The sequence below is a fragment of the Aegilops tauschii genome, chromosome 3 (genome assembly GCF_002575655.3).
Source record: "Aegilops tauschii subsp. strangulata cultivar AL8/78 chromosome 3, Aet v6.0, whole genome shotgun sequence".
NCBI classification, from domain to species: Eukaryota; Viridiplantae; Streptophyta; class Magnoliopsida; order Poales; family Poaceae; genus Aegilops; species Aegilops tauschii.
The window spans coordinates 602,451,724-602,478,003 of record NC_053037.3 but is presented as its reverse complement, the minus strand read 5'-3'; the positions used below and the strand labels follow the sequence as shown (position 1 = coordinate 602,478,003).

The 26,280-nt window shown below is 45.2% G+C and overlaps 1 protein-coding gene and 1 non-coding gene across 2 annotated transcripts; both read left to right on the top strand.

The window, feature by feature from the left end:
- Positions 1-16,110: 16,110 nt before the first annotated feature.
- On the top strand, positions 16,111-20,704 carry LOC109737151 (non-specific phospholipase C2). The gene is made up of 4 exons (XM_020296363.4): positions 16,111-16,794; positions 19,328-19,845; positions 19,934-20,113; positions 20,216-20,704. The coding sequence occupies exons 1-4, from the start codon at positions 16,223-16,225 to the stop codon at positions 20,536-20,538; spliced, it is 1,593 nt and encodes a 530-aa protein (XP_020151952.2). The 5' UTR covers positions 16,111-16,222; the 3' UTR covers positions 20,539-20,704.
- Positions 20,705-21,223: 519 nt separating this feature from the next.
- On the top strand, positions 21,224-21,296 carry TRNAK-CUU (transfer RNA lysine (anticodon CUU)). Its single transcript has one exon. It is a non-coding gene; the product is annotated as a tRNA-Lys (tRNA).
- The last annotated feature ends 4,984 nt before the right edge of the window (positions 21,297-26,280 follow it).

Here is a 26,280-nt window from a genome sequence, read left to right as displayed (position 1 = left end):
GGGTTTACTAGAGTCAGTAATCTAGTTCACATCGCTTATGTGATTAACACCCAAAGAGTACTAAGGTGTGATCATGTTTTGCTTGTGAGATAATTTTAGTCAACGGGGCTGTCACATTTAGATCCGTAAGTATTTTGCAAATTTCTATGTCTACAATGCTCTGCACGGAGCTACTCTAGCTAATTGCTCCCTCTTTCAATATGTATCTAGACCAAGACTTAGAGTCATCTAGATTAGTGTCAAAACTTGCATCGACGTAACCCTTTACGACGAACCTTTTGTCACTTCCATAATCGAGAAACATATCCTTATTCCAGTAAGGATAATTTTGACCGATGTCCAGTGATCTACTCCTAGATCACTATTGTACTCCCTTGCCAAAATCAATGTAGGGTATACAACAGACCTGGTACACAGCATGGCATACTTTATAGAACCTATGGCCGAGGCATAGGGAATGACTTCCATTCTTTTTCTATCTTCTGCCGTGGTCTGGCTTTGAGTCTTACTCAATTTCACACCTTGTAACACAGGCAAGAAACTCTTTCTTTGACTGTTCCATTTTGAACTACTTCAAAATCTTGTAAAGGTATGTACTCATTGAAAAAACTTATCAAGCGTCTTGATCTATCTCTATAGATCTTGATGCTCAATATGTAAGCAGCTTCACTGAGGTCTTTCTTTGAAAAACTCCTTTCAAACACTCCTTTATGCTTTGCAGAATAATTCTACATTATTTCCGATCAACAATATGTCATTCACATATACTTATCAGAAATGTTGTAGTGCTCCCACTCACTTTCTTGTAAATACAGGCTTCACCGCAAGTCTGTATAAAACTATATCCTTTGATCAACTTATCAAAGCGTATATTCCAACTCCGAGATGCTTGCACCAGTCCATAGATGGATCGCTGGAGCTTGCATATTTTGTTAGCACCTTTAGGATTGACAAAACCTTGTGGTTGCATCATATACAACTCTTCTTTAATAAATCCATTAAGGAATGCAGTTTTGTTTATCCATTTGCCAGATTTCATAAAATGCGGCAATTGCTAACATGATTCGGACAGACTTAAGCATAGATACGAGTGAGAAACTCTCATCGTAGTCAACACCTTAAACTTGTCGAAAACCTTTTGCGACAATTCTAGCTTTGTAGATGGTAACACTACTATCAGCGTCCGTCTTCCTCTTGAAGATCCATTTAATCTCAATGGCTCGCCGATCATTGGGCAAGTCAATCAAAGTCCATACTTTGTTCTCATACATGGATCTCATCTCAGATTTCATGGCCTCAAGCCATTTCGCGGAATCTGGGCTCACCATCGCTTCTTCATAGTTCGTAGGTTCGTCATGGTCTAGTAACATAACTTCCAGAACAGGATTACCGTACCACTCTGGTGCGGATCTTACTCTGGTTGACCTACGAGGTTCAGTAACAACTTGACCTGAAGTTTCATGATCATCATCATTAACTTCCTCACTAATTGGTGTAGGCGTCACAGGAACCGGTTTCTATGATGAACTACTTTCCAATAATGGAGCAGGTATAGTTACCTCATCAAGTTTTACTTTCCTCCCACTCACTTCTTTCGAGAGAAACTCCTTCTCTAGAAAGGATCCATTCTTAGCAACGAATCTTGCCTTCGGATCTGTGATAGAAGGTGTACCCAACTGTCTCCTTTGGGTATCCTATGAACACACATTTCTCTGATTTGGGTTTGAGCTTATCAGGATGAAACCTTTTCACATAAGCATCGCAACCCCAAACTTTAAGAAACGACAACTTTGGTTTCTTGCCAAACCACAGTTCATAATATGTCGTCTCAACGGATTTAGATGGTACCCTATTTAACGTGAATGCAGCTGTCTCTAATGCATAACCCCAAAACGATAGTGGTAGATCGGTAAGAGACATCATATATCGCACCATATCTAATAAAGTACGGTTACGATGTTCGGACACACCATTACACTGTGGTGTTCCAGGTGGCGTGAGTAGTGAAACTATTTCACATTGTTTTAACTGAAGGCCAAACTCGTAACTCAAATACTCTTCTCTACGATCAGATCGTAGAAACTTTATTTTTCTTGTTACGATGATTTTCCACTTCACTCTGAAATTTTGTGAACTTTTCAAATGTTTCAGACTTATGTTTCATTAAGTAGATATACCCATATCTCTCAAATCATCTGTGAAGGTGAGAAAATAACGATATCCGCTACGAGCCTCAATATTCATTGGACCACATACATATGTATGTATGACTTCCAACAAATCTGTTGCTCTCTCCATAGTTCCGGAGAACGGCGTTTTAGTCATCTTGCCCATGAGGCATGGTTCGCAAGCATCAAGTGATTCATAATCAAGTGATTCCAAAAATCCCATCAGTATGGAGTTTCTTCATGCGCTTTACACCAATATGACCTAAACGGTAGTGCCACAAATAAGTTGCACTATCATTATTTAACTTTGCATCTATTGGCTTCATTATTACGAATATGTGTATCACTACGATCGAGATCCAACAAACCATTTTATTGGGTGTATGACCATAGAAGGTTTTATTCATGTAAATAGAACAACAATTATTCTCTAATTTAAATGAATAACCGTATTGCAACAAACATGATCAAATCATATTCATGCTCAACGCAAACACCAAATAACACTTATTTAGTTTCAACACTAATCCCGAAAGTATAGGGAGTGTGCGATGATGATCATATCAATCTTGGAACTACTTCCAAGATACATCGTCACCTCGCCTTTTACTAGTCTCTGTTTATTCTGCAACTCCCGTTTCGAGTTACTACTCTTAGCAATTGAACCAGTATCAAATACCGAGGGGTTGCTATAAACACTAGTAAAGTACACATCAATAACATGTATATACAATATACCTTTGTTCACTTTGCCATCCTTCTTATCCACCAAATAGTTGGGGTAGTTCCGCTTCCAGTGACCAGTCCCTTTGCAGTAGAAGCACTTAGTCTCAAGCTTAGGACCAGACTTAGGCTTCTTCACTTGAGCAGCAACTTGCTTCCCGTTCTTCTTGAAGTTCCCCTTCTTCCCTTTGCCCTTTTCTTGAAACTAGTGGTCTCGTCAACCATCAACACTTGATGTTTTTCTTGATTTCTACCTTCGTCTATTTTAGCATCACGAAGAGCTCGGGAATTACTTTCGTCATCCCTTGCATACTATAGTTCATCACGAAGTTCTACTAACTTGGTGATGGTGACTAGAGAATTCTGTCAATCACTATTTTATCTGGAAGATTAACTCCCACTTGATTCAAGCGATTGTAGTACCCAGATAATCTGAGCACATGCTCACTGCTTGAGCTATTCTCCTCCATCTTTCAGCTATAGAACTTGTTGGAGACTTCATATCTCTCAACTCGGGTATTTTCTTGAAATATTAACTTCAACTCCTGGAACATCTCATATGGTCCATGACGTTCAAAACGTCTTTGAAGTCCCGATTCTAAGATGTTAAGCATGGTGCACTAAACTATCAAGTAGTCATCATATTGAGCTAGCCAAACGTTCATAACGTCTGCATCTGCTCCTGTAATAGGTCTGTCACCTAGCGGTGCATCAAGGACATAATTCTTCTGTGCAGCAATGAGGATAATCCTCAGATCACGGATCCAATCCGCATCTTTGCTACTAACATCTTTTTCTCTAGGAACATATCAAAAATAAACACAGGGAAGCAACAACGTGAGCTATTGATCTACAACATAATTTGCAAAATACTATCAGGACTAAGTTCATGATAAATTTAAGTTCAATTAATCATATTACTTAAGAACTCCCACTTAGATAGACATCCCTCTAATCATCTAAGGGATTACGTGATCCAAATCAACTAAACCATAACCGATCATCACGTGAAATGGAGTAGTTTTCAATGGTGAACATCACTATGTTGATCATATCTACTATATGATTCACGCTCGACCTTTCGGTCTCAGTGTTCCGAGGCCATATCTGCATATGCTAGGCTCGTCAAGTTTAACCTGAGTATTCCGCGTGTGCAACTGTTTTGCACCCGTTGTATTTGAACGTAGAGCCTATCACACCCGATCATCACGTGGTGTCTCAGCACGAAGAACTTTCGCAACGGTGCATACTCAGGGAGAACACTTTTATCTTGAAATTTTAGTGAGAGATCATCTTATAATGCTACCATCAATCAAAGCAAGATAAGATGCATAAAAGATAAACATCACATGCAATCAATATAAGTGATATGATATGGCCATCATCATCTTGTGCTTGTGATCTCCATCTCCGAAGCACCGTCATGATCACCATCGTCACCGGCGCGACACCTTGATCTCCATCGTGGCATCGTTGTCGTCTCGCCAACTATTGCTTTTACGACTATCGCTACCGCTTAGTGATAAAGTAAAACAATTACATGGCGATTGCGTTGCATACAATAAAGCGACAAGCATATGGCTCCTGCCAGTTGCCGATAACTCGGTTACAAAACATGATCATCTCATACAATAAAATATAGCATCATGTCTTGACCATATCACATCACAACATGCCCTGCAAAAACAAGTTAGACGTCCTCTACTTTGTTGTTGCAAGTTTTACGTGGCTGCTACGGGCTTAGCAAGAACCGTTCTTACCTACGCATCAAAACCACAACGATAGTTTGTCAAGTTGGTGCTGTTTTAACCTTCGAAAGGACCGGGCGTAGCCACACTCGGTTCAACTAAAGTGAGAGAGACAGACACCCGCCAGTCACCTTTAAGCAACGAGTGCTCGCAACGGTGAAACCAGTCTCACGTAAGCGTACGCGTAATGTCGGTCCGGGCCGCTTCATCTCACAATACCGCTGAACCAAAATATGACATGCTGGTAAGCAGTATGACTTATATCGTCCACAACTCATTTGTGTTCTACTCGTGCATATAGCATCAACGCATAAAACCAGGCTCTGATACCACTGTTGGGGAACGTAGTAATTTCAAAAAAATTCCTACGCACACGCAAGATCATGGTGATGCATAGCAACGAGCGGGGAGAGTGTTGTCCACGTACCCTCGTAGAACGAAAGCGAAAGCGTTAACACAACGCTGTTGATGTAGTCGTACGTCTTGACGATCCGACCGATCAAGTACCGAACGTACGGCACCTCCGAGTTCAGCACACGTTCAGCTCGATGACGTCCCTCGAACTCCGATCCAGCCGAGTGTTGAGGGAGAGTTTCGTCAGCACGACGGCGTGATGACAATGATGATGTTCTACCGACGCAGGGCTTCGCCTAAGCACCGCTATGATATTATCGAGGTGTAGTATGGTGGAGGGGGGCACCGCACACGGCTAAGAGATCATTGATCAATTGTTGTGTCTATGAGGTGCCCCCCTACCCCCGTATATAAAGGAGCAAGGGGGAGGCCGCCGGCCAAGGAGGAGGGCGCGCCAAGGGGGGAGTCCTACTCCCACCGGGAGTAGGACTCCTCCTTTCCTTGTTGGAATAGGAGAAGGGAAGAGAGAAGGAGAAAGAAGGAAGGGGGCGCCCCCCTTCCCTAGTCCAATTCGGACTAGTCCATGGGGAGGGGTGCGGCCACCCTTTGGGGCCTTTCTCTCCTTTCCCGTAAGGCCCAATACGAATTCCCATAACTCTCCGGTACTCCGAAAAATACCCGAATCACTCGGAACCTTTCCGAAGTCCGAATATAGTCGTCCAATATATCGATCTTTACGTCTCGGCCATTTCGAGACTCCTCGTCATGTCCCCGATCTCATCCGGGACTCCGAACTCCTTCGGTACATCAAAACACATAAACTCATAATATAACCGTCATCGTAACGTTAAGCGTGCGGACCCTACGGGTTCGAGAACTATGTAGACATGACCGAGACACCTCTCCCGTCAATAACCAATAGCGGAACCTGGATGCTCATATTGGCTCCCACATATTCTACGAAGATCTTTATCGGTCAGACCGCATAACAACATACGTTGTTCCCTTTGTCATCGGTATGTTACTTGCCCGAGATTCGATCGTCGGTATCTCGATACCTAGTTCAATCTCGTTACTGGCAAGTCTCTTTACTCGTTCCATAATACATCACCTCGCAACTAACTCATTAATTACAATGCTTGCAAGGCTTATAGTGATGTGTATTACTGAGTGGGCCCAGAGATACCTCTCCGACAATCGGAGTGACAAATCCTAATCTTGAAATACGCCAACCCAACAAGTACCTTTGGAGACACCTGTAGAGCACCTTTATAATCACCCAGTTACGTTGTGACGTTTGGTAGCACACAAAGTGTTCCTCCAGTAAACGGGAGTTGCATAATCTCATAGTCATAGGAACATGTATAAGTCACGAAGAAAGCAATAGCAACATACTAAACGATCGAGTGCTAAGCTAACGGAATGGGTCAAGTCAATCACATCATTCTCCTAATGATGTGATCCCGTTAATCAAATGACAACTCATGTCTATGGCTAAGAAACATAACCATCTTTGATCAACGAGCTAGTCAAGTAGAGGCATACTAGTGACACCTCTGTTTGTCTATGTATTCACACATGTATCAAGTTTCCAGTTAATACAATTCTAGCATGAATAATAAACATTTATCATGATATAAGGAAATAAATAATAACTTTATTATTGCCTCTAGGGCATATTTCCTTCATTTCAAAGGCGAGGCAGATCACCGGAAGAAGCCCGCCATGCGTACCGGTGATCACGTACTTGCTATGGTCAATGATTTACACGTAATCTTTGGAAAGGGTCCCGGCGGACTAGCTATTCCGAATGACACTGAGGGACACGCACCCATGTGGAAGAAGAAATCTATATTTTGGGACCTACCCTACTGGAAAGACCTAGAGGTCCGCTCTTCAATCGACGTGATGCACGTGATGAAGAACATTTGCGTGAACATGCTAGGCTTCTTGGGCGTGTATGGAAAGACAAAAGATACACCTGAGGCACGGGAGGACCTGCAACGTTTGCACGAAAAAGATGGCAAGCCTCTGAAGCAGTATGAAGGTCCTGCCAGCTACGCTCTTACAAAAGAAGAGAAAGAAATCTTCTTTGAATGCCTGCTCAGTATGAAGGCCCCGACTGGCTTCACGTCGAATATAAAGGGAATAATAAATATGCCAGAGAAAAAGTTCCAGAACCTAAAGTCTCATGACTGCCACGTGATTATGACGCAACTGCTTCCGGTTGCATTGAGGGGGCTTCTACCGGAAAACGTCCGATTAGCCATTGTGAAGCTATGTGCATTCCTCAATGCAATCTCTCAGAAGGTGATCGATCCAGAAATCATACCAAGGTTAAGGAGTGATGTGGCGCAATGTCTTGTCAGTTTCGAGCTGGTGTTCCCACCATCCTTCTTCAATATCATGACGCACGTCCTAGTTCATCTAGTCGACGAGATTGTCATTCTGGGGCCCGTATTTCTACACAATATGTTCCCCTTTGAGAGGTTCATGGGAGTCCTAAAGAAATATGTCTGTAACCGCGCTAGGCTATAAGGAAGCATCTCCATGGGCCATCAAACAGAGGATGTCATTGGGTTTTGTGTTGACTTCATTCCTGGCCTTAAGAAGATAGGTCTCCCTAAATCGCGGTATGAGGGGAGACTGACTGAAAAAGGCACGCTAGGAGCGGACTCAATAATATGCAGGGACGGGCATTCTTGGTCTCAAGCACACTACACAGTTCTACAGAACTCTACCTTGGTGACCTCGTATGTCGATGAACACAAGAACAGTCTGCGCTCCAAACACCCGGAGCAGTGCGACGACTGGATTACATGTGAACACATCAGGACTTTCAGCAGTTGTTTGGAAACACGTCTCAGAGGTGACAACACTGTTTGTGATGAGCTGTACTCGTTGTCCAGGCGACCATCTTTGACTGTATTGACTTACAAAGGATACGAGATAAATAGGAATACATTTTACACGATCGCCCAAGATCAAAAGAGCACCAACCAAAACAGCGGTGTCCGCTTCGACGTAGCAACCGAGAGGGGAAAGGACACATATTATGGTTACATAGTGGACATATGGGAACTTGACTACGGACATGATTTTAAGGTCCCTTTGTTTAAGTGCAAATGGGTGAATCTGTCAGGAGGCGGGGTACAGGTAGACCCACAGTACGGAATGACAACATTGGATCTGAAAAATCTTGGGTACACTGACGAACCGTTCGTCCTAGCCAATGATGTGGCACAGGTTATCTATGTGAAGGACATGTCTACCAAACCGAGAAAAAGAAAAGATAAGGAAGCGAATACATCATACGATGAGCCAAAGCGCCACATAGTTCTTTCAGGAAAAAGGGACATCGTGGGAGTGGAGGGCAAGACACACATGTCTGAAGATTATGAAAAGTTTCATGAAATTCCTCCCTTCAAAGTCAAGGCTGACCCAAGCATCCTGACAAACGATGAAGATTATCCATGGTTACGGCGCAATAAGCAAATGACACAAGTGAAGAAAAAGTGAAGACTTTCTCCCGCAACTATTATGATGATACCATGCCAACTTTGTAACAGACGAGTATGACACCATTGTCCGTTTTCTACACGAAGTGCATCCAGTTTTTGCCGTAACCCTCTCAACTTTCTTGCACATGCTATGTGGATGAAATGATGATACCATGCCAACTTTCAACCTTTTCAGAGTTCATTTGAAATGCTTTTCAATTTTAGGGGCTTATAGCTCAAAATATTCAGTAAATGTATGAAAAATGGTGCATGAAAAATAACAAATAAAATAAATAAGTAATTAGAAACAAAATAATATAAGCTTTAATAAAATATATAAGTAGAAACAAAATAAAATAAACTTTAATAACATAAATAAAATTTATGAAACTAAAATTATCAAAGTATTTTCTGTTCAAAACATTATAAGCAACCTCTAGTATTATTGAAACTAAAATTATATAAAATTGATGCAACTAAAATTATCGAAGTATTTTCTGTTCAAAATCATTGAAAGCAAAAAGAATTTTCATAAAGAACTTTTTTTATAGAAACTTTAATAGCAAAAAGAATTATCATAAAGTAAATTAAATGAGTAATTAGAAACAAAATAAAATAAATAAGTTTTTTGTTGTAAGTAGAAACAAAACAAAATAAATAAAGCAAAAAAGAAAAAAAAAACAGGCAAAAAATAAAAAATATGCCACCTACTGGGCCACCACGACCTGAATCCGACTAGAAACCCATCGATGGGCCAGGATTCAGGCCTGCAGAAGGCCCAGTAGGCCCATCAGGCATAGCAGTGACAATTAGGCCCGTAAGCCTGCAATGGAGAGGAGTTCGAGAGGGGAGCGGCAGTGGGGCTTATAAACCACTGCGCGCCCCTCTCAACTAGCGAGGTGGGACTAAACTTTCGACGCGGGCGCAGCAGCACAAGGCCTTTGGTCCCGGTTGGTGGCACCAACCGATACTAAAGGGGTGCATTGGTACCGGTTCGTGGCACCAACCGGTACCAATGCCCCCCCTTTAGTCCCGGTTGGTGCCACCAACCGGGACCAAAGGCCGCCGCTTCCCGCCCTTTGGGCTGCTGAAAAGAGGCCCTTGGTCCTGGTTGGTGACACCAACCGGGACTAAAGGTGGCATTGGTACCGGTTTGTGCCACCAACCGGTAGCAATAGGTTTGCTATATAAGCCAGCACTTGTGAAAATTTCGTCAGTTCTTCGATCCCTCTGACGACGCCGCCAGGCTGCCCGAGCTCGCCCGCGCCCTCGCTGTCGCCGCGCCCTCGCCGTCGCCGCGCCCTCACCGTCGTCGCGCCCTCGCCCGACGTCGTCGCCGCGCGCCGTCCCTGCCCCGACGCGCGCCGCCCCTGCCGTGCCCCCGACCCGCCCCGCCGTCGTCGTCGCCGTCGCCCGCGCCCTCGTCGTCGCCGCGCCCTCACCCGACGTCGTCGCCGCGCGCCGTCCCTGCCCCGACGCCGTCTCTGCGCCACTCCCCGCGCCCCTGCTTGCCCCGACGCCGCCCGCCGCGCGCTCCTCCCTCTGTGAGCACCGCGCCTCTGCCGGCCCCGCCGCCGCGCTATTTTTTTACATGTTTTTAGATTTTCATATATGTATGTATGTATTTTTTAGATATATGTATTTTTTGATGTATGTTCATATATGTATTTATGTATTTTTTACATGTTTTTTGTATGTATCTATGTATTTTTTTCAATTGTAATGATGTTTTAAAAATACATATATGCAAAAGTTAGATTTTTAGAAAAGTTTTATCTATATATGTTCTTTGATTTAGTACATTTTATGTTAGTTTCATTTTTAGAAAAGTTTTATATATTTAGGAAGAATAGAAGGAAGAAGAAGGAAGAAGAAAAAGTTTTATATATGCAAAAGTTACATTTTTAGAAAAGTTTTATATATCTAGCTAGGAAAGGAAGAAGAAGAAAAAGAATGAGAGGAAAAAGGAAAATAAGAAGAAGAAGAAAGGAGAAGAAGAGGAGAGGAAGAAGATGAGAAATAAATAAGAAGAAGAAAAAAGAAGAAAAAGAAGAGGAGAAGAAGAAAGGAATAGAGGAGAAGAAGAGAAAATCTAATATTCTATATTCTATTTTCTCTTCTTCTCCTCTATTCCTTTCTTCTTTTCCTCTTTTTTTTCTTCTTTTTTTTCTTCAATCTTCTCCTCTATTAATATCTTCTTCTCCTCTTTTTATTTCTTCTTCGTCTTCTTATTTTTTATCGGATATGTCGTTGTCGATATACCCCGTGTCCCGATAACTTTAACACAAGGGGGGGGGGTCGACCTACCCCCTCCCCAATAACATTATTTTCCCATGTATGTATGTCGTTGTTGTCGATATAACCCCCTCCCGGATAACTTCGACCGTGATAACTTATACCACGGGAGCACCCCCGACCCTCTCGCTCGACCAAAACTCTCGAGGACACCCAAACCCTAAAAAAACGATGTCGGTCTCCTACCCCCCCCCCCCCCCCGCCGCGCCCCTACCCTTGAAGCGTTGCCGAGGCCACCCCAAACCCGGAATAAGCTAGATCTACGTTTGCACTAATATATCCACCTGCTGTCATGTTTGTGTAATAATTGCCATGTTGTAATATTTGTAGAAACAATGGAGCACGGACGAGACGAGGAAGCAGAAGAGGTGTTGGGGGACATAATCTTAGCCGGAGGTGATGTCTTGTCGTATCTTAACGACAATGATGGTCTGGAAGAACAGGTTGAAGAAGCAGGCTACGGTGATCGAAGAGTGGAGGAGGAAAGACATGATTATGATGGCTCCGGTGACCCAATGCTGGTGCAAGAAGGAGCCCGTGGTGACGGCTCCGGTGACTGAACAGAGTCCGGCCAGGTAAATATATTAGTTAAGCCTGTGCTGACTAGCTAATTGATGCATTCATTGTTTTGGTATGTACACATATTAATTAACTCTCGTCTTTCTTCTTTTTTCTAGCCCTCCGGATCGAGCACAACTTCGGTAAAGAGACAAGGCCCGAAGAGAAAGTTGCGCTCGGATGAAAGGTTTGAGATCACAGCAATCGCGCGCGACGGCCAACCGATTGAACCCATCCGGACAAAGGAAGCATTTGCTGCTCAGTGCGGGGTTCTTGTTAGGGGCAAGATCCCGATCAGCATCCACCAATGGTATAAGCCTAAGAAGGAAGACCCTGAGGTGTCTTATGTCAATGATATGCAGAAAGATGATCTTTGGACTGAGCTGAAGGCAAATTTCACCCTACCGCCAGAGGAGGATCCGGAGAAGCCAGTTAAAGAGAAATTACTCAAGTCTCATGCTTTTAAGAAGATGGCAGACCTATTCAGGAGGTGGCAGAATGAGCTGAAAATGTTTGTCGACAAAGAAGAGACACCAGAATTCATCGGCAAATATGAGAAGATCAGAGATCACTGGCCCGCATTTGTGGCCTATAAGACATCGGAAAAGAGTAAGAAGTTGTCAGCGACAAACAAGAAAAATGCTGCGAAGAAGAAGCTTCACCATCGCACGGGGTCAGGTGGCTACCTCAAAGCCCGGCCTAAGTGGGCCAAGGCTGAGAATGATCTGCTTGATAAAGGGATCGAACCAGAGACAATGAACTGGCCAGACCGTTGTCGGACTTGGTTCTTCGGGGCTGGCGGAACCTTGGACCCTGTATCAGGGAAGTGCGTTTGGACGGACGAGCTTTTGAGAATACCAGTCAAGAGGCTACAGCACTATATCGATGCAGCACAGCAAGGGACGTTCGTTCCAGACAGAGAGATCGACGAGCTCACAATGGCCCTCAGGAATCCCGAGCACCCTGGACGGACACGAGGCACGCCAGGCTCTGTTCCGTGGAAGGCTGGTTTTCCGGACGCAGGCGGTTACAAATGCCAGGAGAGGAGGAAAAAAGTGGAGCGGACCCAAATTCAGAAGCTGCACGAAAGGGTTCAAGCGCTAGTGGAACGAGACGTAGCTCGCAGCAATCGACCTGCCGAAACTACCCCCGAAGCTACCCCGCCATCTCAGCGGAGAAGCAGCGTGGCTTCCACGGAGCTGCTTCAGCCGGAGCATGTCTTGACGGCTCCTGCTAGCTACCCCGTGGATGCTATCACGGAGTCTCAACATTGCCACCTTATGACGCAATGGCAGAACTTCAAAGTCAAGGCGGCTGTCGGCTCTGTTCGACCTCCTGAACCCGGCGCAACTTTTCACTGTCGTCCGATTCCAGAAGGATATGCTAGGGTGACGGTGGACGAAATAACGGAGCGATTTGAGGAGCTCCAGCTTGACCACCCTACCGGTGAAGGGGAGACTCGGCTGGGTTCTGCTCTAAAGACTCCATGCCTATGGCGGAAGGAGCTCATCAACCTTCCGAACTGGACGCCTCCGGCGAGTAAAGGCACTCCGGCGAGTGATCAGGGCACTCAGCCTCCTTCTCCGGCGCGTGGCGGCACTCCGCCTCCTTCTCCGCCTGCGCCGGCGCGCCCGAGCAGCCAGCCTCCTCCTTCTCCGCCTCGTCAGCAAGGGCGGAAGAGACCCGCCGCCGCTTCGGCTGCTCCGGCGCGTCGTAGTCCTTCTCCTCCGCCTCGTAAGCAAGGAAAGAAGACTGCCGTAGCCGCTCCGTCTGCTCTGCCGGCGTCTAGTAGTACAGCCAGAGGCGGGAGGCAATACAGATTCGGTCCTTCTCTGAAGACTCCAGAGAAGTTACCATACGAGAGGACCGAGGAGGAAACCACGAAGATCGTGCGAGCCGAAGTGACGAACTTCTTTGAAGGGGTGAAAGCAAAGAAACATCCACCTCCGGAGGAGAAGGTAGATCCGGTGAAAGCGAAGCGGACTCTGGCTGCCCTGACAAAACCACCAAAGTCTCCGCCCAAAGGCAACTATGAGCGCATTATTGCAAAGACATTTGTCGAAGCGGAGCGGTCGGGAAGTACTGTTAGTGATCAAAGGTTAAAAGAACGACGAGCTGGGAAAAAAATTGCCCAGCTCGGCGAACAAGCGAACCAATTGTGCCCCCCGCTCAAGGTGTCTAGCGACATCGTCGCTAATGATCCGAGGATGGTGCCCGGTTATAGCAATCTTGGAGATTACCTGCCCGACGATGTACATTATAATTTCTTGGAGGTGGACGAAGACAAATACCATTACGGGAAGCCTCTCGTCAAAGATGAAAGATCTCTAACAACGATGATGCGAAGATTACATGATTGGTACATGAAAACCTGGAGAGAGTCTGGGGGAGGAATACTTTGACGCTGAGAGTTAAAGAGGAGCATGACCTCGTTGGAATTGAACTATTGAATGTTCCATTTGAGGAGTTCTTCCAGTTTTTCAATCAAAAGGCCCTCGATGAATCAACGGTCACTTGCTACTGTCTGTAAGTAGTACTACTTCTGTCATTAAGTCTCTCTATATAGGTCAGCTCTTTCATTGCATGTATTTATAATTATCCTCACTATATTATGCAGATTGAAGATCGCCAAATTGAAGAAAAGACAAATCGGTGATATTGGATTCATTAACACAAATCTCATAGATGCAACTGAGGTTAAATATCATGCCGAAAATACCGAGGCCAACTTTCTACGATCGTTGGTAATAAATGAAAACAAAGATATAATACTATTTCCTTGCAACTTCAAGTGAGTGTTACTGTCTTGTGCATATTCGGTTTCCCTTATTAGTCCAGGTTATAGTAATGTAATTGATGACTTATGCATGCATGCGCAGCTTCCACTATATTCTCCTAGAGATTAAGCTTGAGCAGGGAGTAATAACCGTCTTAGACTCGAGACGAAAAGATCCCCAGGACTATGCGGACATGACTCAAATGCTCGAGAAGTAAGTTAAATCGATCATTATCCACCATATCAGCAACTTTGTTCATTTCCTGATATCAAGTAATTGTTTTCTTTGTCTGGCAGGGTTTGGAGAAAATTCACCAAAAAAGCTCCGGGACTGCCGAAGAAGCTGCAATTTAGACACCCGAAAGTAAGTACTATAGTAGCATGTTCCGCGCATCTCCTAGTGATTCAAGCGCTAGTTTCATCAATACCATTTAGCATGCTTGCTTATCTGTTTGATTGACCTCTATTTCTTGTAAAGTGGTTGTGGCAGGAACAAGGGAATGATTTCTGTGGATACTACGTTTGCGAGTCCATCCGCCACACGACCTGTGAGCGGGGCTACTCTGACGAACAATATGAAGTGCGTAAGCAATAATATTGACAATTTTATTTTATTACCATCATTTGTGTTGAGTTTCATTTATTCATATATATATATGTATTGACCCCCTTCTTCACATTAGATCATTCGGATGCGGGATGAACTCCTAGCACCAGATCGTATGCGAGCAATTCAAGAGGAATTGGCGGAATTCTTCCTTGACCACGTGATCGCTGAAAACGGAGAATACTATGTGGACACTGTGTTCATATATAATTAGGAGATTATATTGTAAGAGATAATTATTGTATATATGTAGCCGGTAGTGTCGGATAGATATACGAGAACTTGTTGTTCGACCAATCTCTCGGAGAAGGAGAGGTGGTCGATATCACTTCTCTCTGTATGCATATGTTCATGACGATCTTCTGTTTCCTTCATTTGCTTACTAGCTAGCGTGTCTAGTCCTCTCTATACGTATATAGTACGTAGCGTCGACCAAGCACGGAGATAAGAGAGGACACTTCTCTCTATTAATTAGCTAGCTAACACAATATATGAAACACCTAAATTAACCCGCCAAAACCCCCAAACCCCCCCCTTTTAAAAAAAAAACAAAAACCCCAGCCCCTGAAATGTTGACGCGTGGATGCCTATTGGTCCCGGTTAGTGCCACCAACCGGGACCAAAGGCCCTCCTACCTTGGCTCGCCGCACCGGCCACGTGGAGGCCCATCTGTCCCGGTTCGTGTAAGAACCGGGACTAAAGGGCTAGGGCATTAGTAACGACCCTTTAGTCCCGGTTCAAAAACCGGGACAAAAGGCCCTTACCAACCGGGACAGATGACCCTTTTTCTACTAGTGTTAACTAGATACGATTAAATACACATACTTGGTACTACACAATATATATCTTTTTTATTATTGCCTAGGTTAAATATTATTGTATCGCACAATATATATCCATTAACGGGGTAAAGATATGCTAAAAGGAATTTCGTTGACTCATTGCTAGATTTCAAGGAATTAATAACGAAGATTAATTGTGTTAGCTACGGATACATCATCTTGGCTACGAAATAGCTAATTCTGACAAAATAATTTCCCCTCACTTAACTTCCATTTCGAAGAAGAAAAAAATCCCCTCACTTAACTGGATAAGATTAAATTCATGCATGCTATAATCTTATTTTTTTTCTATTATTTCCTAGATTAAATGCCTTTTTATTGCAGGATATATATCCGTAAACGTGGTTATGATATGCCAAAAGGAATTTGGTTGACCCCATTGCATGATTTGCAGGAATTAATTAACGAAGATTAATTGTGTTAGCTAGGAATACATCACGGCAGCCGTGCATGGGCGTAGCTAATTTGGCCCGTCCAGAAGATGTAGACCCCGCCCACCGCCGTCCACGATAAAAAGACAGCATCCTCCACCACCACCCCACAAGGCAACCAGCCGAGCCGGGCGGGGTCCATCTCCCTCACGAGCTCCCCCAAAATCCTCCTCTCTCCACTACTGCGCTGCGCACACACAGACCAATCAGTCGACCGACAATGGCGGTTCCCACGCCGCAGCGCCGTCTCCTGGCGGCCGCCATGGCCCTGCTCCTCGCCTCGTCCGGCGCCGGCGCCGTCGCCTTCGCGGGGCCGATCAAGACGGTGGTGGTGGTGGTGATGGAGAACCGGTCGTTCGACCACATGCTGGGGTGGATGAAGCGGCTGAACCCGGCGATCGACGGCGTGACGGGCGCCGAGTGGAACCCGGCCAACGCGTCGGACCCGGCGGCGGGGCCGCGCGTCTACTTCGGCGACGGCGCGCAGTTCGTGGACCCGGACCCGGGCCACTCGTACCAGGAGATCCGGCAGCAGATCTTCGGGTCCGACGACGCGTCCGGCCCGCCGCGGATGAACGGGTTCGTTCAGCAGGCGCGGTCCATCGGCGGCGGCAACATGACGGACGCCGTGATGAACGGGTTCGCGCCCGACAGCGTGGCCGTGTACCGGGAGCTGGTGGCGCAGTTCGCGGTGTGCGACCGGTGGTTCGCGTCCGTGCCGTCGTCCACCCAGCCCAACCGCCTCTTCGTCCACTCCGGCACCTCCGGCGGCGCCACCAGCAACAACCCGGAGTACGTACGCCCTCCTTCTTCAGGCCTTAATTCTGTTCCATCTATCCGGCGAATGCGTCTTGATTCTTTGCGTGTGCGTGGGCGCGCGCGGTGGATTCGATTCGATTCCAACCTGCATTGCGGAGGGAGGGAGAGGGGTGGGTTGGTCGCCAACAAAAACAAAATAAATTAGATATTGATGGTAGGTTGTTGGGGATGATGCGCGCTTAGATAGGAACAAGAATGTCGTGATCGCGCTAATTGTAGAAAAGTGCTAGCTCTATACGAGTACGAGGGTGTTGCGTATTAGCAACACGAGCACGATCGATGGAGACGTTTTTCTTATATCTATGATTTAATGGTTGCCATATCTGTGGTTTTATTTACACTAGGATTAATAATTTGCTTGAACGTACATTATCACATCCTAATATTACAATACTACTACTAAAATTATTTGGATTACACTGGTTAGGTCGTCAAATCAGTGGTCTTGTTTTGGTCAAAGTAGTACGGTACAGTAGCTACGTGGCACCATGTACAACCAGACGTACTACCCTGTTGCCGGAAGGAGGTAGAGTAGTAGGAGTACTACTATAGCTTGCGCTGACGTTAGTGTGAAGCAGAGTGGCCGATTTATATCTGGCCGGGACAGAGCATTCAGTGCACGGAGACTATGCTGCCCTTGTCGGCAGCTCTCTCCTTGCCCAAACGCTGCTGCAAGGCTATAGGAGATATCAGTCAGACACATCAATCTGATCGACTAGAAGAAGATCACAGGGACCATTTTATTCCTCTTTCTTCGGCAGTACAGCAACCATCTAGTGAGTCACACGGCCGTGGAACGAACTACTACTTCCTAATCCGAACAAAACTAATAGTAGTCGTAGTATAGTAACAGCTTGCACAAAGATGGTGCAATTCAAATAGTAGTGGAGCACGCATTAGTGTGTAACATTACCTCTCAGTTCCGACATTGTTCCTTTGCGAAAATGTTGCTGCCAGTGGAGCAGTGGTGCCGCTTTCATCTTTTGTGTAGGGCAAGGGCGGCTCTTGTCCGAGCGCTTTTCCTCTTCCTTCGTTGAGCAGCAAAGCACTCGTTGGGAAAAGAGCTTTAGCCTGACATTACAGTGTCTAATGCGAGAGGACATCCCTCGCAAAAAGAGTAAAAATAATAATGCGAGAGGACACTGCCACTCTAGTTCTAGCACGTACTAGTGTAACAAGGAAATGAGATTTGATTGGAGAGGCCGGCTGTGATTAGCCGACACGAGGAACCCAAATGCCGGCTGCCAAAACTTTATATGTGGGCCACGCGTTGCTTTCTCGCGCCTCTGCTTTTTGTCACGCTCCAGACATCACATCACTCACGCTGCTTTATGCTGGATGCGGCTAATCAAACAGGGTTAGAATAGTAATTAATCCTAGTAGCACTAGCACCACTCCTAGTACGAACTAATCGCCGGAGGAGAGGACGGTGCGCACGATCAATCATGCATCCATGTGAAACTGACGAGAAATGACAGTACTCGCGCGACCTCTCGGCGCTGGCCCGCCTCGCTGAACCGTGGGACCAGAAGGTTGACTGGGCTCACCGTCAGTGAGTGTCTCCCTACGCTTCTATTTCAGAGTTTCGGTCGTCCGGCGAGTGACTAGAGTGGAAATCCGTGCATGCCCGGCCCTGTCCGTGACGCAAGAGTTTATTCGGCCATGCGACCTCCCATGACCTTTGTCGGTAGTACATCACATGCACATGGGATGAAGCGAAGTGAGATGCGGCAAGACTCCTGAACTGTACCCTCAACGCGTTCGAGGGTAAAAAGGAAAAATGAACCACCGGCGTTCGATATGTTACTACGTTTTTTATACACAAGAGTAGCAGAGGGCGTGTTTCATCTAGGGGTACGTGTGGATACGTGACTACGTTCTTCTTTTCTTTGGAGAATATTTTTTCTTGAAAGATTTTTTGGAGAATACGATGATTACTTTTTTGGTTGAGAATACGTGATTACGTATTCTTTGATTGCTTTTTTTTAAATAAGTGTTGTTTTTCTAGAAGGGTTTTTTTTTCTACAAGGTTTTTTTTTTCTAGAAGTGTTTTTTTTAGGTGTAGAAGTGTTTTTCTAGAAGGGTGGTCTTTCATTGCTGTCGTCCTGCACCAGCTTGTATCATGGCAGGCCCAAAAACTAGCCGAGTCTCAGCCCAACAGTACGTGACTGAGCGAGCACTATCGGCCTCCGAACAGCCCAGTCCAGTCGACTTGATTGAGCCCGTGGCAGGAAGACAGAAATGAGCAAAACGAAGTTTCCACTCAATAAAATGTTTTCAGAAGGGATCCAGAGCATATCCTTTCTTTTTACCTGTCTAAAAAATGCTTTCTTTTACATTTCACTCAATAAAATGTCGTCTTGTCTGCTAAAAAAAAACGTTTTCCTTTACACGACGAAGCAGTTTCGGGGAGCAGGAACAATATTGCTATCCTCACTTGAACTGAAGAGACCACGACATGAGCTACCCTGACCGATTTTCTGACAATGGTGTTGCACCTATGCAGGTTGCTAGCCAAGGGGTACCCGCAGAGGACCATCTTCGACAACGTGCACGACGCGGGCCTCTCCTTCGGCGTCTACTTCCAGGACGTGCCCGCGGTGCTCTTCTACCGCAACCTCCGCAAGCTCAAGTACATCCTCAACTTCCACCCCTTCCACAACGCGTTCCGGGACCACGCCCGCCGTGGCTCCCTCCCCAACTATGCCGTCATCGAGCAGCACTACATGGACTCCAAGGACCACCCCGCCAACGACGACCACCCCTCCCACGATGTCTACCAGGGCCAGATGTTTGTCAAGGAGATCTACGAGACGCTCCGCGCCAGCCCCCAGTGGAATGAGACGCTCATGGTCCTCACTTACGACGAGCATGGTGGGTTCTTCGACCATGTGCCCACCCCTGTCGATGGTGTGCCGAGCCCCGATGACATCGTCGGCCCGCCCCCGTACAACTTCACGTTCAACAGATTGGGGGTGCGTGTCCCGGCCATCTTGATCTCTCCATGGATTGAGAAGGGGACAGGTCAGTCAGCACTTCTTTGTTAATATATGAAAACGGATGCTAGATTTGCTCAATGTACATTCGTTGCTCATATTTGTTTTGGTTTCAGTTATGCATGGGCCGAATGGAAGTCCAACCCCGACGTCGCAATTTGAGCATTCTTCGATTCCGGCAACCGTGAAGAAGCTGTTCAATCTGCCACAGGATTTCCTGACAAAAAGGGACGCGTGGGCTGGGACCTTCGAAGGTGTCGTGCAAACCAGAACTGAACCGAGGACAGACTGCCCAGGTAATTTGTCAAGTTCAGCATACACATGGTATTGCCACTTGGCTTGCTTTGTAGTCTGTGTATGAGTAGCTTGCTTATCTATGAAAGTTATGAAATGTGCAGAGCAACTCCCGACGCCGACGAGGATCCGGCAGACGGAGGCGAACGAGGAGGCGAAGCTGAGCTCGTTCCAGCAGGAGATCGTGCAGCTGGCGGCGGTGCTGAACGGCGACCACCAGCTAAGCAGCCTGCAGGAGAGGATCAGGGAGAGGATGAACGTGAGGGAAGGCACCTCCTACATGAGGAGCGCCGTGCGGCGCTTCTTCGAGGCCGGCATGTCGGCCAAGAGGATGGGCCTCGCCGACGACGAGCAGATCGTCAAGATGAGGCCCTCCCTTACCACCAGAATGACCTCCTCCCCTGCAGATCAAGATGATAGTCCGTAGAGAGCAACGATGCATACATACATAGGATGAAGATTGATGTTGGAATTACCAAAATTCTTAGTACTGCACATACATACATAGAAGATCGATCGAGCAGAGTAGCGTAGCCAGTACGATATGGTGTGCTCGTGCTACATTACATGGAATGGAAGTGATGTATGATGGATGGATTGCCGCGTGACTCCGTGTATGTGCATTCGATCCAATGGTCGGCCTAGAAGAGAACTGCACAAGGAAGTCCATCGATCCGTGCAGCAACCTGCATGCCGTTTTGAATCGTCATCAAGCAACCAATAGTTCATCCTGACCATCACCGGGGCGGGGAGTCGACTGGCTGGTTGTGATTATAAACCTAACTAGGAAAGATAATTAACACGTTGATGTAAAGCCATGAAAGGTCAGGAGGCTAGCTAGGATCCTATTCCTAGGCTCCTAGCTCGGTTGGCACCTCGTACACACTACACTAGTACTACACAGAGCTATCCGGTGCCTTGGCCGCCTGGGTTGGAAACACATCGTGCCTACTTGCCGCCTACCTTTCGGTGTTCGTCTGCTCAAAAAGTTTTGCAACGGGGAACTTCCGCGTATAGTACTAATCTCAAATTAAGAAAACCTATACATAGTATGTTCACATCACTTGAGAAAACACAGTTGAGGAGAGTAAATTTGAAAAATTAAGCAAAATGCCCGTCTAGCTCAGTCGGTAGAGCGCAAGGCTCTTAACCTTGTGGTCTTGGGTTCGAGCCCCAAGGTGGGCGTGTTATTTTTTTTATCTTACCTTGTTCATTTAATGGAAAAAAAATAGTTCAAGTTGTTTTAAAAAACTTTCTATTTTTTCCCTTTATTAATTCACAAGTGCAAAATGTTTCATATTATTTTACTAAATGATTTGACTTCCACGTTGACTAGGTGGAATAAGTCATAAATAACGCAAACCATGATATACACCATAAAAGTGAAAGTCGAAACGAAGATAGTTAAGGTTGTGATCTGTATAATCGCCTTTTGCATCCTGATGTTCCACTCTGACTCACCGAAGAAAATTGCACAACGAAAATCCGTCTAAACTGGACTAATCTCAAAGATTCGAAAAGCCACATGAGTCGAATATTGTGGGAACCTTAAATCGTTGCACGTTTGGGCACACTTTGGTTTAAGACAAGAGGTTTGCAAGGCGAGCTACCATTGCTTGCTTGTTGTACTATCAACAATGAGGATCTTAGGTACACAAATTATAAAATGGGAGAACCTCTAACCAAAACAAAATTGATGCCATCGTGAACACCATCATTGCCAAGAGGTTTGCAAGGTGAGCTAGCGCCGCTTCATTGTTGCACTGTGAGGCACCACCACTACCAAGAAAATCATACATTTTGTGATATCAAAACACCATAGGGGATTGCCCCGACATTTCTCCCTGCAATAGTAGATGCTATTACCACCAAGACATTGATATCTGATGGGTTTGGCGTTTGGTGGCATGTTGGCTCTGTTGGATTGGACGCACTCCAGAGCTTGCTGCTTCGATCATTCGTTGGTTTTGCTTTGCTTGCCCTCACCCAATTTCGTTCACATTTTCCCTTTTTCCGTACCTTTGTTTTGCGGAGTTGTTGGAAAAATTTGGGAGCAGGGGAGGGGAGAGGATACAGAGTTTGCAAGATTCTCGCAAAGGTTGCAACGTAATCCCAAAAGCATCGGAACCCAAACATAAAACACCTATTGCAACACAACAAGAATAAATCCCCCCAAATTTAGCCCACCAAATATAAAGAGGTTAAAAAAGAGACCGACGAAAAAAGTGCTGATGAAAAACGGCACAAGGCACGCGTCTATTTCTTGTCCTCAATCATATTCAAGTAGTTCCAATCTGTTCTGGACCTCCCCTCCTTCTCGATGTCATTTGTATTCCATTCGATATTATTTGTTTAAGAGCAATTGTGGATTCAATTATATGTCATACCATTTATGTTGGCCGATAGCTTGATGTCATGCATACACGTCACTCGTTGTGTGTCCATGCGTCATCTATTGTTATGTCATTGCAAACAAAAATGCATGCAACATTTTTATGCCTACTATATCCCCACAACCAGATACATATATACGCTTGCACTATCCCACATAGACTGAATCTCAAAAGTACACATTTATTTGGAATATACGAGGAAGAGTAGCAGGAGAGACATGGTGTGGCTAGTCTTGGTCACCCATACCAGCTTTCTCCAGATAACTTCCTTGCCTTGCCAATGCACTAAACTGAAGGTCGAGACTCCATAGCACAACCATATGTACTGTAAATAATCCCACAATAGCTATATATAAGTTGACTAAACTCATTAAATTAAAATGTCCAACAGGAAAGATACCACCAAGATACCAGCATGTGGATGTTTACATATGATGTTGTGTTCACTATCAAATCTTTTTACAGTCAACTTGTTATTGTCAACAATGACTTCCCACAAAAATGTATGTGGAAAATAAAATTTCCTCCTTCAATTTAAATATTTCTATGGCTGATGATTAAGAAGAGCATATAAACCAAGGACGATTTGCTCCAGAGAGGTTGGATAGGTAAAACAATATTGTGCTTTTTGTGGTATTCATCTTCTTTTTTTCAAATGCATAGTTGCTAAATTGGTTTGGAGTTTGTTCAAGTGTGCTTTCGATTTGAGAAATTTTCCTGCAGCTTAAACACTTGTTTTGGTGCTTGGATTAAAGATAAATAAAAATCTGGTACTGGTGGGTTTTTTTGCTATCTTCTGGACTATATGGAGATGCTTGTATGATATTGTGTTTGAGAGAATACAATTATGATCTTATTATTCTCATCAAAGTGATATGTCACCGAATATCTTTTTGGGCCAGTTTGTCGATAAAGGAGGAAAATCGAAGAGTGCGGATGCTAGGAGTAAGTAGGGATGGCAATGGTAGGGTATGGGTGGGTACGACCTTTTTCTACCCAAACCCAAATCTTCTTTCTATACCCATCCATGTCAATATCCATGGGGCACAAATTGGTATCCTATACCCAAAGGGTATCCGGTGGGTATTAAGATAAGACAAGAAAAGGGTCTAAAACTAAACCTCAATAACAAGATTGTGGTGGGCACAAGAACACCATCACAGAATCGAAAACTAAACCATCATCTCGATTACCAGCACCAGTCACCCATGACTCGATGGCGAGAGAGAGACAAAGCAAGGAGTCACACATGAACCAAGGGAGAGGTAGGGATGTAATGAGTTGAGGTTGAGGTTGCGGAAGCCAATGATGTAGAAGATTAGAGAACCTCACAGAATCATCCACATTTTCTAGAAGAAGGAACATGGTGAAACAAAGCAAGATTAGAGAAAAATATCTCAGGAAACTCCATCGGGAGCTAGAAATATAGCTCATAGTTGAAAGATATAATAAAATTATACACTCCATAAAGCTTGAGTAATATATGCACCTAACATGGCATGTTGTTAAGCATTTTTGTAGATAGAAATAACATAAACTAGAGACCCAGAATCAACTCATTACACCCTGTGGCTGTAAATATCGGCATTTTGTCTAACTAGCATTGTGCTGGAGAAAAAAATCATGCATTGTGATCGCATGGTTGCTCCTTCTTAACCCAGATTAGCACAACACATACACTGTCCAGATCATACATGAACTAACAGCTTAGCTAAAGAAAGATGTAGGAGTAACTGGCACCTGCAATATGCACCGCACATAAACGGATTTATGCCTAATACCATCACACATGGAACTTAATCAGGAGAGGTGTCATGCATACCCAAAACAGAACAGATAATACTACATGTGATCAAGATAAACAATCCCCAAAGACCAAGAATATAACAACAGGAAGTCAAGCTTAGTCCGATAGTGGTCCTGCGTTCGCCCGATCAATTTGGGAAGTCCGGCTGTAGATGCTCTAAGGGCATCTCCAATGGCAACTCGCAAAAATCCTCCCGCATCCGTCAGCCCACCATCCTTCCTACTCTAAAAATGACATAACATTTGAAAATAACTCTCTATGGCATTTGACCGAACACCTGCCGGGCGTGGTGTCCGCCATGGAGGTCGTCGTCAGGGGGCGGACTGTACCTGGGTACAAACGGCTCCAGGGTGGAAAGCTCTGTCGGAACGGTGAGCGGGCGCGTCAGTGCTAGTTCCGGACATCCGACAATACCTCTACGGCGACTGGAGACGAACAACAGCGACAACGGAGGTTGAGGATGCACATGCAAAGCAAGGGGGGAAGGGGCGGAGTGGAAGGAAATGGGACCGGGAGGGGGGATTGGGTGTGCTGGGGGTGTTGGTGTCCTACGTTTCAGGTGTCCAGACTCCCGCATACCTCCCCCACTTTGTCTCCAATTTACAGGAGAAATCGCGTGCAGACTGCCCCATGGATCGATACAGGATGGAATTGGATGGCTTCCGTGGTCCGGACAGCATGGTCTGAACCGTTGCAGGAGGTTTGCGGGTCCGCCTTGAAGATACCCTAAGAAAGCCGGAGGAAGAAGAAAAAGCAACGACTGTTGGATCTTAATCTAAAGACCTAGAAAGTTGACTTACCCTATTTTTCAGGCGGTACCTAAATAGTTGTAGGGACTATTTTGATGTGTTTGTTATATTGGATGCTATGACTCTAAAGTCTGAACAATATGACCCGAGCGGATATAAAAAAATACAAAGGTGAACATGGTTCAACGTGCACCCATATGAATAGTAAAAAATTTAAATCACACTTAAAAAATTAAAAAACCTGAAATTTTGAGGTATGAAATTTAGTCGACTATTCTACTCATGTGTGAAGTTTCGTGATGTATTGACATCCATAGTGTTTTTAGTGTGAGACAGAAAATTCGTAACAGATCCGAACGACTTAAGTGTCATCCGATATCTATCGAACGCCCAGATCGAGTAAACTGGCCGCCAGCCCACAAGTTACGTGCTGTCACATCTCCGATTGATCTCACTTTTACTGTAGGCGATTATTAAATGAAAAATAAAACGTGGGTACGCCTTGAAGATACTCTAAGAAAGCCGGAGGAAGAAGAAAAAGCAACAGCTGTTGGATCTTAATCTAATGACCTAGAAAGTTGACTTACCTTTTTTTTTCTTTAGGCGGTAACTAAATAGTTGTAGGGACTATTTTGATGTGTTCTGTTATATTGGACGCTACAACTCTAAAGTCTGTACAATATGACCCGAGCGGATATAAAAAATAAAAAGGTGAACATGGTTTCACGTGCACCCATGTGACTAGTAAAACTTTAAAATCACACTTAAAAAATTAAAAAATCTCAAAATTTTGAGGTATGAAATTTAGTCGACTATTCTATTTTGAGGAACGCAGTGTTTCAAAAATTTTACCTACGATCACGCAAGATCTATCTTGGAGATGCATAGCAACGAGCGGGGAGAGTGTGTCCACGTATCCTCGTAGACCAAAAGCGGAAGTGTTTAGTAACGCGGTTGATATAGTCGAACGTCTTCGCGATCCAACCGATCCAAGCACCGAACGTACGACACCCCGCGTTCAGCACACGTTCAGCTCGATGACGTCCCTCGAACTCTTGATCCAGTTGAGGCCGAGGGACAGTTCCGTCAGCACGATGGCGTGGTGACGGTGATGATGAAGTTACCGGCGCAGGGCTTCGCCTAAGCACTACGACGATATGACCGAGGTGTGTAACTGTGGAGGGGGGCACCTCACACGGCTAAGAGAAGACTTGGTGTGT